The sequence below is a fragment of the Antechinus flavipes genome, chromosome 1 (assembly GCF_016432865.1).
Source record: "Antechinus flavipes isolate AdamAnt ecotype Samford, QLD, Australia chromosome 1, AdamAnt_v2, whole genome shotgun sequence".
NCBI classification, from domain to species: domain Eukaryota; kingdom Metazoa; phylum Chordata; class Mammalia; order Dasyuromorphia; family Dasyuridae; genus Antechinus; species Antechinus flavipes.
In genome coordinates, this window is record NC_067398.1 from 175,837,526 (window position 1) to 175,852,037 (window position 14,512).

Sequence of the window (14,512 nt, forward strand, 5' to 3'; positions counted from 1 at the left end):
TCCCCCAAAATGCTGTCATAACTGTTTACTCAAAACCTAAGTATATCTATGATGGATTTTTCATGCTTAAAAGCTTATCCCTGATACAAGGCATAAGCCCTCCTCTTCAGAAGTGTTTTCCTCATTTTGAAATTAAACTTTTGTTTAATCCCTGACCCTCCCATCTCTAAAATGCTTTGTTCAGTCTAATTTGTTCTCTAGTCACCCAAGTTAGAGACATGAATTGACACTACTCCCTCCAATCCAATACTTCCCCTCCCTACTCTAAGAAATTAGTCCTTCTCACACAACTTGTACCTTTCCTTCTTTAAATGATCCAAGCTTCAAAAAGTCGTCTTCTCCTCTGTCTATGACATAGAACCAGAGAAAGTTATAATAGATTCAGTGCTGGAAAAGACTTCAGAAGCCTTCTAATCTCTACCTTCTCATTGTATAAATGATGAAAATGAGGACCAGAGTGGTTAAGTGACTTCATTCAAAAACTTTCAGAATGTCAGAATTTCAGTATTAGAAAGGACATCATAGGCCATCTACTCCAATTGTCTATTGAATAAGAATGCCCTCCACTGCATTCTTGGTAAATAATCATACAGCTTCCATCTCAAGACCACCAAATGAAGAGGAGCACTTCCATCCATTAGCAGCTCCTACAATACCATCTAAGGTCCTGGAGGAAAGTGGATTGTATAATCCCCTTTAATAATCTTTGTATTTCCATGACATGGCACCATGCCTGGCACAGAGGAGACACAAAATAAATCTTGATGAATTGAAATGAATCCCCAAGACAGCTCAAAGTTCTAACTGGGGGCAGATAGATGACACGATGAATAGAGCACAAGCCCTGAAGTCAAGAGGACCTGAATTCAAATCTGGCCGCTGACACTTAACACTTCCTAGCTGTGTGATACTAGGCAAGTCACTTGACCCAACTGCCTTAGCAACAACAACAACAAAAAGTTCTAACTGGTTTTTGTCTTTCCTCAAAGTCATTTACTGTTAAATTGAAAAAACTCAAGTGTTTTGGAAAAGAGGAAAGAAGCAAAAGTCTCTACCTAGTCCCTCAAACCCCACACTCTACTCAACTTTTACACTTTGCTGCTAGCAATAAAAAACTCTAATAAAACTTATAGGAATCTTTTCATGATCTCAGTGATACCACAGCATTCTCTTTCAAAATTACCTTCCATCTGTTGTGTATGTATTTTGCACATACCAATTTCTACCTTTCTACCTTTCAGGAGTCACCTAAAAAACACAAGTCTCTTCTTTCTTTATCTTTCTTTATACATATTCTTGATAATCATTTGTAGATCATTCCCATGTCTAAAAAGTAGGAAAAATAGCTCAGAAGCTACAGATATATCCTTTGTGGGTTAGAAAACCACCTGCTCACCTTCCCCCCACTCTTGCCATAACTCTTTTCTGGATACTCTTCAACTCAGCAATGTCCTACTTAAACTGTGATAAAACACAATGCTCTAGATGAGGTCCATGTGCCAGGCATAAGGCTAAGTACAAAGGGAACAAAGAAAGGCAGAAGTAACAATTGCCTTACAGGAGTTTGCTTTCTTTCTTTCTTTTTTTTTTTTTTAATAACTTTTTATTGATAGAACGCATGCCAGGGTAATTTTTACAGCATTATCCCTTGCATTCACTTCTGTTCCAATTTTTCCCCTCCCTCCCTCCACCCCTTCCCCCAGATGGCAAGCAGTCCTTTACATGTTGAATGGGTTACAGTATATACTAGATACAATATATGTGTGCAGAACCGAACAGTTTTCTTGCTGCACAGGGAGAATTGAATTCAGAGGGTATAAATAACCCGGGAAGAAAAACAAAAATGCAAGCAGTTTATATTCATCTCCCAGTGTTCTTTCTCTGGGTGTAGCTGCTTCAGGAGTTTGCTTTCTACTAGAGGTATACAACATGTAAAGAAATTGCTATGTGCAAAATGTGGAATGAGGAGCAAATTAAGGCAAGGAGACAAATTACAAGGTTACTGCAATAATCCAAGTAAGTATGACAAAGACCTAAACTAGAGTAGTGGCTGGGAGAATGGAGAGAAGGGGACATATATGAGAGTTATTATGAAAGTAAAAATGACAAGACTTGACAAGAGATTAGATGTTGGAAAAAAGGGTAAAACGATGGTATTGCCCTCAACAGAATTTGGGACTATCACATCTCTATTCTTGAAAACTATATGCTGCTTCTTAATGAAATCCAAAATCACATTAGTCCATATTACAGAGCAATCTCATACTGAATTTGCTAAACCCTTAGATATGCTTTAGAACTGGTGCTTCACACACCTAATGTTTGTACAAATTTGTACAGTGTTTGTACAGTTGGTACAGTTGATTTTCTGTGTCCAAGTACAAGTCTACAATTATCTTGACTGAATTTCAGTACAATACTCTAGCCTGTTAAGTTCATTTTTTAATTTGATTTTCATATGCTATATTTAGCTATCATTCCTAGTTTTGTAGCAATTATAAATTCAATGAGCATAACATCTATTCATTTTATGAAAATCACTGATAAAATCAGATAAATCAAAACTCAATGAAGTAGTCCACTGGAGAAATTAATGGACATTAAACCATTAAATGCCATTTGGAATCTTCTGCTGCCTGATTTCAACTCCAGGGATAAAGATGCTGTTTCCAGATTAAACTCACCACCTCTAAAAATCATCACTAAGCTAATTCTAGCCTTAAATAATACTAAATCCCTCAGTCTCCTCACTTCTCTGATTAGAAGAAGCCTAGAAAGTAGAATATCAAACTCCTCCCAAAGCCTTCCTTTATAACTAGTAAAAACTTATCTTTTGAACCCACTCTCCACTTCACATCTGCTTGCTCTACCAGGTTTTAACAGCAAATAATATAATGCCCCTACTCAGGTTACCTCTCTTCTTTCTCTTCCCTTTCCTCCCTTCCTTTTGAATACTTTTTCCTTCCCATTACAATATAAGTTCCTTGAAGGCAGAGACTTTCTTTTTATTAACTACATCTGTAGTCACTGAGCATATTACCTAATACACAATGGATTACTCTCTTTCCCACTGCATATTTCCCAAATATATAACTTTCAATTTTTATAACAATATAATTATCTTAACCAACTCAGGAATCCTGTCAAAAGAAATTAGATTGAGATGGCAATTCCTGACCTTAATGAAGATTGCCGGCTCTTTGCAATCACTGTTTTCCTTTCTTAATGCTTGCTAATCATTTTCCAAAGATATGTAAAATTTTCCCAGAAACCAAAGTCAAGCTCATTGGGCTCGTTTGCAGACTCTATTTTTTTCCCTTTTTTGAAAATCAGGACATTTGTCAATATTACCAATAATATACTCTCAATATTTATTTGTTCTTTCAGGACTTAAAGATGCATTTCATCTGGGCTAGAACACTTGAATTCATCAAGACAGCTATTTGTGTGCTCTCTTTCTCTCTTGATCCCCTTTTTTTCTTCTTCCTCTCTTTCTAAATTGGGCAACAATTAGACTTTTTTTTTCATTTTTTCTGTGTCATTTCCAAGATAAAGAAAGGTTAATTCTTTCTAGTAGGTAATAAAAATGAAAAATACTAGTTGAGCTATCACTCTTGGGAGGGCAGGCAGCTTTGTCCTCACAGATATCAACTTACTTTTCCTTCAAAAAGGCCATCAAGTACCACATCAAACTAGCAAAACTGACTGAATTTTAAAAGCGGGGGGGGGGGGGGGGAGGGGGGGGGGGGGGGGGGCGGGGGAAGGAAAATGCCAAATGCTGAAGGAGCAATGGGGGATAGAAGAGAAGGGAAGAGGAATATATTAATAGATTACTGGTGGAGATGTGAAATAGCCCAGCCATTTTGTAAAGTATTTTGGAATTATGCCCAAAAGTTTTTAAAATGCATACCTAGTAATACTAATGGGTCTATACTCCCCAAAAGATTAAAAAAAAAAAAACAGAAAAAGAATACCAATATACAAAAAATATTTATAGTATCTCTTTTCATGGTAGCAAAAAATTGGAAAGCAAAGGAACATCCATCAATTGGGTAATGATTGAACATGTCTGTATGTGTTCTAAGAAATGATGGAGACAATTTCAGATATACCTGGTATGATTTGTATGAACTGATGCAAAGTGTAGTGAGCAAAACCAAAAGAACAATTTCTATAACAATAACAAAGTAAAAATAAACAAGTTTGAAAGACTAGGATTTCTTATCAATACCAAAATCAACTACAATTCCAGAAGACTCATGGATAGAGAGAGAAAGTAAACTCAAAATGAAGGCGGAAGCTTTGAAGATTTCTTTTTTGGATGTGGCTAATTCAAGAATTTGTTTTGCTTGATTCCACATGTCCAACAAGTCTTGTTTTTCTTGCTCTCTCATTGGAATGGTGACAACTGGGGAGAGAATTCAGAACTGAAAATAAAAAGAAACTTTTTCTAAAAAGCTAAAAGATCTTCAAGTCTTTTTTTTTTTTAAATGCTCTAATTATACAACCATCTTTTTATTTTCTTTCTATTCTGTTTAACGTTAGATCAAAAACCTCGTCTTCAACCTCAGGGGAACACTAATCCCCTAAGCCATATATCTGGTTGTAAAGAAAGAAGTTATCTTTTGAGTCTCATCACATTCTCACCCAAGAAAAGAAACAGCCTAAACTTAAAATATAGTTAACATAATAAATTAACGTAATAGTTCCATGTCACTGGAACCAAAATACAAACATAGCACAATGTTGCAAGTCACTATAAAAAATTTCTTTCCCTACTTCCATAACTGAGATTTTCTCATCTATTTTCTTTCATTAACTTAAGAGTTGTTCATTCATCAATCATAAGAACCCTATTGAACTTTTAACAAAAAAAAATTTAAAATTCCTTTCTTTTTTTAATAGTATTTTATTTTTCCAAATACTTGCAATACTTTTGTGTTCCAAAATTTTTTCCCTGTCTTCCTCTCCCCTCCCCAAGGTAGCAAGCAATAGAAATAAGTTAAATGTGCAATTCCTCCAAACATATTTCCATATTCATCATGCTGCACATCAAAAGGTAAAAAAGCAAACAAACAACAATTTTAAAAACAAGTTGGAAATATTCTGCTTTGATCCACATTCAGTCTCCCCAATTCTTTCTCTGGATATGAAGAGCACTTTTCCTCACTTTCCATATAAACATTTTTAATCTATTACTTCATTCTTGAAAAGAGTCAAGTACTTCATAGCTGATCATCACACAATCTTGTAATTACTGTGTACAATGTTCTCTTGGTTCTGCTCACTTCACTCAGCATCAGTTCATTTAAGTCTTTCTAAGATAAAATTATTTTTCAATACCTCCACAGTCACACATTTCAATTGTTCGTTTCCCTAAGACCATTTTATCAATTTAATTAACATTTTAATTATTCACTTGTCTTTTCTTACTTATCTTATTGTCTTACCAACTAAATTCAAGTTATCCTTCCGCCAGGTTTCACTCCTTAACCCTCTTTTAATTCCTTTATAAGTGTCTTAAGTATCTTTGATCTCATCTCATTTACAACTCAGAAAGAGAATCTGTATTGCTATCTGGGCAAGGAAATCACTTTATTCTTTATATGTTCCTCAATTTCCCCCAAATTTTGCCAAATCTTTCCTCCACAAATTTAACCTCTAACCCAACTCACCAGTCCAAGCTACTTCAAATTATCTACATAATTTCCTCCTGCTTTGTAAGATCAAGTCCTAGTCTCTTCTGTTCCTTCTCCCAGAACTTTATGTGGAAAGCCCAACTGCCTCATACAAGCAGTGTTCCTAAAGAACAAACAACAAAGTTACATCATAAATAATTCAGGCTCACTCACCTTTTAGAAATGCCCGTTATCTGTTTACTCTTTGTTGTTTTTTTCAGACTTAAGAAAAGAAAATTAAACATTCCTTATAAAGTTTTTGAGTGTTTGCCTTGCCTCATTAAACTCCAAAAGGATTAATTTTCCTAAAAATCAAGCAGGAAGATATGACTGAGAAAAGGGAAAGTAAAGCCAAAAGCCTTAGTTAATTGTTGGAGCTTATAATGATATTTATTGTGAAAAAAAAATTAATTCCTTGTTAAGAGTGTTATTTATATAACCACATAAAATAACTGATAAGTAATTTAGAAACATAACAAAAATACTGTCCCTTAGCTTAAAAATGGTAAGTACATTAGCTTATCAAAGAAACAAAGTAATCACAGCCTAGCATTTGGTTAGTCAAATACTGATTGCTGCTTGTGTTCTTTAAAGTCTTAACTATTTTGAAGTACTTTCCTAAAAAGCCATTTCTATAGTCTAAGGTACAAGGCACATTGGCATCTGAATGACAGTAGCCTACAGCAATTTAAAAAGATGGCTTCAGGAGACCACAAGACATTCCAAGAATCACACATCAGAGAAATAAAAGAAATTCCTACTATTAAGGATTGAAAACATACACATATTCATCTCTCACTAACCCTTTCTCATCTAATACCGCCCCTCCCCCCCCAACCATTAATCCTCCCACAATCCTGAACCCACTCTAAGACTAGAGTTTATCATGGATGGCCACTCATGATGAGGAAGGGAAGAAAACCATGCTTCTACTTCTTCTACTTTTCTTCTAAACTATTCAGCAACTTCCTCAGCGCCCAGAGTTTATCTGAAAAGTGGATGGTATTATGACAGTATTTCAGTCCACTACCCCAAAGACTGATTACCTAAGTGGCAGAATCATAGAATCTTAAAAGTTGTAAAGAATCTCAGAGGTGATCTAATACATCAAACTCAAAACAGAAACAGAGGGCATTAAACTAGAGTAAGGATTCTTTTATGGGCATATTAACATTATTTGTTTTTTATTGTATTTATATTTATTTTGTTAAAATTTTCCAAATTCTCATTATAATCTGGTTTGGCCATACTCATAAGTGTTTACCATATCTAATATTGTATATTAAATAAGCATCCCAACAGCTTAACAGATTCCTCCTATAAACACTACCAACAAATAGTTATCCAGATTCTATTTTTAAATGATCAATGAAGGAGACCATTAATTACCTCCCAAGATTGGACAGTAAACCCCAAAGAATTTTCTTCCATTAAGAGAAAAAAATTTTTGAGAAAGAATAGAGGGATGATTTTCTATCCTATGTGTTACTACTGTTACCAATTTGCGGAAACTTCTTAGAAAACTTACTAAGAGGGGCTTACTCCATAGTAGGAAATATATGCTATTATATGCTTTTGCAATGAGAAGAGAAGGAAAATCCTAGTCAAAAGTAAATAGTAACAGCATAAAAACATGTAGGCCACATCCTTAAGACCACGTTCATAAAAATATTAAAAGCTAGAAAAGAATTTAGATATTACCTAGTCCATCTCCCTTACTCTGTACTCAAAAAGACTGCTGAGGACAACCTGCTCAATAACATTGTTTTTCACTCATCCCCTTCCCACTCTCCTGAAGGAAGACTCCACAAAAACCATTATCAATGAGTTGGATCAACTGTTCTACAAATGAAAGTGATACAGGCATACCAATTTGTAGCTCTGAATAAAAATTCCATTACATTCATGTTAACATGAATATAAATAGATCTGTAATTTGTTTAAAATTTGTTTAAAAACAAACACCAAAGATGTACAATAAAGATATATAAAAGCACAGAAAAAACTTATAGGTCATCTAGTTCAAATGTAAGCTCATTTTCATTGCCTTTACCTTAACTTTTCGCGAGTTCCAATCTCTATAAATACCATTTGGGCCCATATTTAGTTTTATGATGAAACATCCCCATATTAGTCTCAGACTATAATATCAGGATTAATAAAACTAGATCACAGAAGCTGAGGACCTGGCATCTTAAATATCATTTAACTGCTGCCTGCCTCAGTGTCCTGTACTATAAAATGAAAATAATAGCACTTAGCTCATAAGGTTATTATGTGGATCAAATAAAATAATATTTTCAAAGCACTTAGCACAGTACCTCACAAAGAGTATGTGCAATATAAATGTTTAATTCCCTCTCTTCACGGTGCTTAATACATAGTTAATATAAGAAGAAAAATGTCAGGACAGGGTATCCCCCACCTTATGGCCTAGTAAGGTAATAATGACACACATCCCATTTAAAACAACAAATAGACTAACCACTCAGTGACAAAATTAAAAACAACCATAATATCTTCCCTCAAAATTTTTACAAGTTAATAAGAAAAGTATGAGCATGAGACAAGGTAGAATGTAATAATTCATTCATAAAAATCCAACAACTCCCCACCCCAACTTCAATAGCCTCTATTACTTCTAGGATCAAATATTAAATAAACTTATCTGACATAAACCTCTTCCCACTTCTCCATTCTTCCTACACATTCTCTTTGCTCTATGCTCATCAGATTGATAGGCTCACTTTTCTTCAGAAATGACATCTATCCCATCTCCATGCCTTTACATAGCTATTTCCCATGCCCAGGAAACTCAGTTTAAGCACCACTATCTAAACAAAGTCTTTACTGAATCTTACCAGCTGCCAGCACCAGTCCTCTCCAAATCACCTTGCATTGAATTTGCTTATTATTAAAGTCTAAAACTATAATAAAACTTTTGGAACGTCCTGTATATGAAAACATCTATGTATGTATACACACACACACATATACATGCACAAACATATGTATATTTTCTATTTGAATATAAGCTCACTGAAGGCAAGAACTGTTTCACTTTTGTCTGTGTCCTCTTCAGTTAGCCCATTTGTTTAAACACAGAAAATCCATAGTATATTAAGAATTTGATTTGTGTAAAAAGGAAGGAAGAAGCCCTACATTCATTTAAATCGTTTAGGGAAGAATTTATGATAATCCTAATACCTGGTCTTAAAGAGAGAAAGATTTTAACAGTCATTCATTCAACAAATTTTCATATATTTTATTATCGCTACATATTTCTATTGCTTTTATAAACTGTTTTACAATAAAAGTGTAGCATAGAAGTATTTCTTTTAATTACAAAACTAAAGACTAAATTCAACTTCTTATCCTCCTTTAACAAGTGAACCATTTGTTTTTGTCCTTTCAGACATAGGAAAATGACGTTAAAATGTGAAGTAAAATAAATACATATTTACATCCTAAAACGCTGATTTACAAATTTTAAAAAGTAAGTAACAATTTTCTTTAAAGAAATTTTTATTTAAATTTAAATAATATTTATTTAAAATATTTAAGTTTTTAAATTTATTTAAAACTGGATCTTTCCTTCTTGTCCATGATGGAAATGAAGGGTCTCTTCAAATGTCTAATCCTACTATTACTAATAATAGGTCTGACCTGTTCATTTCTTCTTCTTAGGTACTTCTTAGGCAACCCATTGGACCCACAGCTTCAGGGAGCTCAACATTTTATTATCATATTTAGTGCAGGACACCCAATCAGTATAGCCCACTACAATTTGAAACTTCTGAGCTTAAGAGCTTAAGAGATACCACCCCAGTAACTAGGATTACAAGTATGGGACATCATGCCTGAAAACGAATTTAATTAAATAATTATCTGCCAAAAAACAATATAAACCTATCCTAATTAAAACTTTTAAAGTATTCACAGTATTAAATCTTTAAAAGTTATTTCTTTTAAAGAGTAAAATTATATAGTTACATGGCTCAAAAAAAATAGTACCCTTGTGACTTGATACCTAAGACCTGTCCTCTTCTCTAATAAGTCTAAAAGCAAGCTCCTTTCATGAATTGTGTGCTAAACTTTGAATGCAAACAAGAGCTATTCAAAGTTTGACAAACTTTTGTTCAAGGTTGCCATTTGTTGTAATTTAAGATTTTTATAAGAAATGTTCTTTCAGGACCTAACACATTACACTACACAGTATAATGTTTGTTAAAATCAACTTTGAAAATTCCTTTGATTTTCAAGAACCAAATCTGTTTAAATTTAAATTTTTTTCTCCAAAGTCGACAAAATGAATCTATATATTAGGGGGGGGAAATGGCCTTAGAATTTTTAATAAACTGAAAAGAAGAAATTATAATTTAACCTTCAAAGGTAAAATAATTAGATTATATTGCTAATTTGTAGATTCAATTTCCTAATCCGTTTCTCCTGTCTAGAAAATACTTTAAAGTTGGTCAAAAACATTATGATTTATGTTTTATAAACTGGCTGCATTTATTTTTTCATTTTCTTTTTGATACATAACCAAAGAAGACTAGTCTTTTATTTCTTTGCTAAGTTTTCAAAAAAATAGAATGAAACTTAAAAAAAAATCCCAAGTCTTTAAAATTTTTCCCCATTTATTAAACATATTAAGAATATTGTTCTTAGTTACATATACCAGTTGATTTGGATGCATATGACATCAGAAAAAAGGAAAGCAGAATATCTTAACTTTAAAAAAATATAAATTCATTTATGAGAAAAAAAAGAGTAAATGAGCATTACACCATAGTATTTAAGGTAATAGTTATGAGAACTAAAAAACAAACACATCCAAATAAGGAAATGTAGATAGAATGAAGGAAAAAATAAACTAGAGAAGAAGCCAATTCTAATGAACTGAAAATGCCAAGCAGTGGCAACAATAATTAGATCAAGTTTATGTACAGAAATATGCAGTATATTCTCCTTTGTTCATCAAGGACAAAGTTCTGAGGTTTTATAAAAAAGTTATAGATATAACTTCTGATAGCAATATAAGTTTTAAAGTTTTAAACTCTGGAATATAATTTTAGACTGGAGAAATCTAACTTACTTCTCACTTCCACAAAAACGAAGTGATTCAGGTCAGAAGTAAGCAGATGTGTATCTGTAGCCCTCTTCACAGATGAAGAAACTAAAACTAAAGTTAACTGACAGCACAAAAAATGTCAGTAGATCTCTAACCCACTTCACAGGTGGAGAAACTAAGGCTAAAGGTAAGGTTATGACAGAACATAAAAAATGCTACTAGTTTAGATCTATGATAATAAGGCTCATTATTGCTTTCTGGAGTGATATGATCGTTCATCCAATAACTGATATACATTATAACTGATCTTAAAGTTCATTATGGATCTGTCCTATGAATTAATTTAAAAGTATGATAGAAGCTATTTGAATTTTCATCTTTAACACAGCAGGTGGTACTAAATGTGTCTAAGGAAACACTTTCTCCTTTCATGATTGGTTTGTATAAAACTGGAGCATGATACTCAGTGTCACTTTTCAGTGTATCTTTTTTCTTAAGGGGAAAAAAAAAAACATTTCATAGATGCAGCCTTTATCAAAACTAATAACCTTTTGGACTCAAATTTACTTTTTAAAAGATTCACTGGGTGGCCCACTAATTTTAGTATTCTGGGAAATGTTCAATAAATATACAGTCTTTTTTTTTTTTTTTTAAATCTTTAATTATGTAAATTATCCCCTTTTTTCATGGTGAAGATAAAAGTCTAGTCCTTTAAGCTATTTAAATTGAGTGAGCAAATGAACAAGTTTTCCAAAGAAAATAGTGCACTAACTCACCTAATTGGATTATTCATTTTATACTGTATCACAGAACTTAAGGCTGAAAGAAAGTTTAGAGGTCATTTAACTCAATAAGATAAGGAAACTGAAGTTCTAGAAGGTTAAATGTTTGCTCAAGGTCAGCAGTAAATAGCTGAAACTGTACTCAAACACAGGTTCTCTGACTCCCAATCCAATGTTTTCTCCATTACATCACACTGCCAACTTATCCATTCAATATACAATGATACAATCTAAGCAGCAAATACCAAAAGAAGTACAAAATTAAATATGAACTAAAGGGTCTTATAGTACACTTTGTTATGATTTAGACTTCCAAATCTTTTAGAGGTGGATAAACAAAAAACCCAACCCCTTATAGATGCATTTTCTGGACATCCCAAACTTGACCCTGAAAAAGTATCAAATAAAGGTTAACATTCACCGAGGGCAGGCAGTTTATGCAGATGCTGGTACAACAGCTTTAGCACAAGCATCAAACCCTTTCAAGTCTAAAGATTTGGGGGACTGATTTTACTACTATTCCTAATTGGAGAAGGAAAATATACCTACTACGTAAAGAAAATATTTTACATCCATTTTTGTACTCTTAAGAATGGCTTTTTTTTTTTAACCATCCTATTTTCTGATAAGATATAGAGTGGGTCTTCTCCCATAGGCGCAGATCATACATCCCGAGACTTTGATTACTGACATCAAAGTCCTTGTCTCATCTCAACTCAGCGTACAGTAGGTATTTAATAGATGTCTGCTGAGCAGGGTTTTTCTCGATCTCAAATATGCTAGTTTCCCAATGGAAACTTGGGAAGCAAACAGAAATACCATTAGTACCTTACCCACCGATGATGACTGTGAGGGATGCCTCTGCCAGAGCCCTGAGACCTACAGCCACCTGCAGAGTAGGACGAGAAGCCGGGTGGGCTCCGCCTCCGGGGCTTGTCACTTGGGTCTCACCCGCCTCCCATCAATTTGTATGCACCCCAATCCCGCGCTTCCTTGAATACGCAGACTCACCATGGCGCTGGAGCAAGGTGATCCCACCTTCGGTTTTCCCCGGGACGATCCTGAATGTTTCACCTTCCCGTCCGGGAATTTCTGACTCCTTCCAGGAGCGGGGGGTCTTCCGGCTCCAGGCGGAAAACGAGAGAGCGCGGGACAGGAAGTCCCGCCTCTCCAGATACACGCTGAGCCGACTTCGCGGCACGCAGCCAGCGAGCGGACGCAGGGGCGCCTTCTACAAAAAAGGACTTCCGTAGGAACCCCCTAGACTTTGGAGAGGGGGAGGGGACTACGTCGAAAGGGGGCCTGTCCTCGGCGCCGGCGCCTGGAAGGGAGGAGGGAAGAGGGAGACTGCGGCTGCCCGGCTAGAAGTGGCGGAGGAGCTGCGGACGCGCGAGTTACCTGGCATATGAGCATGCGCGTGCGTGCGGCTGGATTCGCGGCGCCTTTCGGAACCCAAAGGAAGAGAACGGTTGCCGTACCCAAGTGATGAGCAACTGCTGGAGCTGCAAAGATCGCATTCTATGAAGCTGAAGGTGTGACCGGCCCCGGGAGACGAAAGACAAGCCAGGCTCCCTTTCCTCTTTTCACTTGGGCACACGTGGCTAGAACAGTTCCCTGCACCAGCACCCCCATGATTGCAACACCTGAGCAGGTTTCTCAGTTAGGTGTCCCTCCCTCTGAAGGTTGCCCGCTTGCCTGTTTCTGAAAGACATCTGCTCGTAAATGTTTTTCTTCCGCAGTTCTCGGATATCTCTTGTGTCCAAGTGATTTTATTTAACTGCTTGAACACGCCCCCAAGGATTTCCAGTCCAGTACTTTCTCATGATGACTTTCTTGCCCTTAATAACTTTACCCCTCTGACCTTTCTATCTTGGCGAGGAGAAGGCTAGGATTGTTGAATCGGTCTTTTGACTTTGGCCGACAATTTTCTTGTTATTTACGGAAACGGGGAGGACATAGGATGAGAGAATCAATCGATTAGCATTTAATTCGCCCGTACTGTTTGTGGTGGTAAACGAGGAGGATACAAAAAGAGGTAAAAGACAGTTGCCCTCTAGGAGCTTTCAATCGGTCTTAGACAACATGAAAACAAATAAGCAAGCTGTATATAGAATATAAATAGGAAATAATTAAAAGAGGGAAAGCACTAGGGAGAACCATTAGGAAAGTTTCTTATGGAAAGTAAGATTTTAGTTGAGACTTAAAGGAAGCAGTGAGGTAAGCAGTCTAGGCAGAGAAGGGAAAGTTTGGAAGACAAAAAATCCCAGAACAGAGTGTTTTGTTCTGTAACGGCTCAGGAGGCCTTTGTTGCTGGACAAAGAGATTGTGTTGGGAAGTAAGTTGTGAGAAGATGGAAAAGGTAGGGGGAAAGCTAGGTGACATTGTCTCTCTCTCCTTAACATCCTAGCCCAAGGCCATTCTGCTGAACTGGAAAGAAATCAGGCTGAATGATTTCAGGAAAAAAAGACCTATCTAGCGGTGATTTAACCCCATATAGAATGCAGGAGGAGGGAAAGAGGAGAGAAGAAAATTAATCTCTCTATACCAGTATGCTCAGGGATGCACAGATGATGGTTGTTCCCCCACCCAGGTACTCACAGCATTTCTGATCCTAAAGCTCTGGTACAGTGAAAAACAGTATTTGATCTGGAGTAGAGATTTGGATCCACATATTGACCCTACTATGTGACCTTGAGCAAAACTATCACTTTGTTGGGAATTGGATTGCACTAAATAACCCATAAAGTCACTAAATAACACATAAAGTCCTTAAAGCTCAAAAATACTCAAGGTGTCCCAATTTCTCTTGGGAATGTTGAAATACTGATCCTTCAAGAGAAGATGCTGGAATGAAAAGTGTAGTGATTACACCCTACCTCCCCTCTTCAAGTAATTCAACTAGACACTAGTATCAGCTTCTGATGGAGAGCCCTGGCCAAAAAGAAAAAAAAAAAAAAAAAAAAAAAGGATGTTACCTG

General features: G+C 35.6%; 1 protein-coding gene across 1 annotated transcript in view; it reads right to left on the reverse strand.

The window, feature by feature from the left end:
* The window catches only part of TMEM161B (transmembrane protein 161B), a 109,816-nt gene extending 97,166 nt beyond the window's left edge, over positions 1-12,650 (reverse strand). The window contains exon 1 of the mRNA XM_051993198.1: positions 12,546-12,650. Coding sequence (XP_051849158.1) covers positions 12,546-12,548 — 3 coding nt within the window. The 5' untranslated portion in view covers positions 12,549-12,650. The remainder of the gene's footprint in view (positions 1-12,545) is intronic.
* Positions 12,651-14,512: the final 1,862 nt, after the last annotated feature.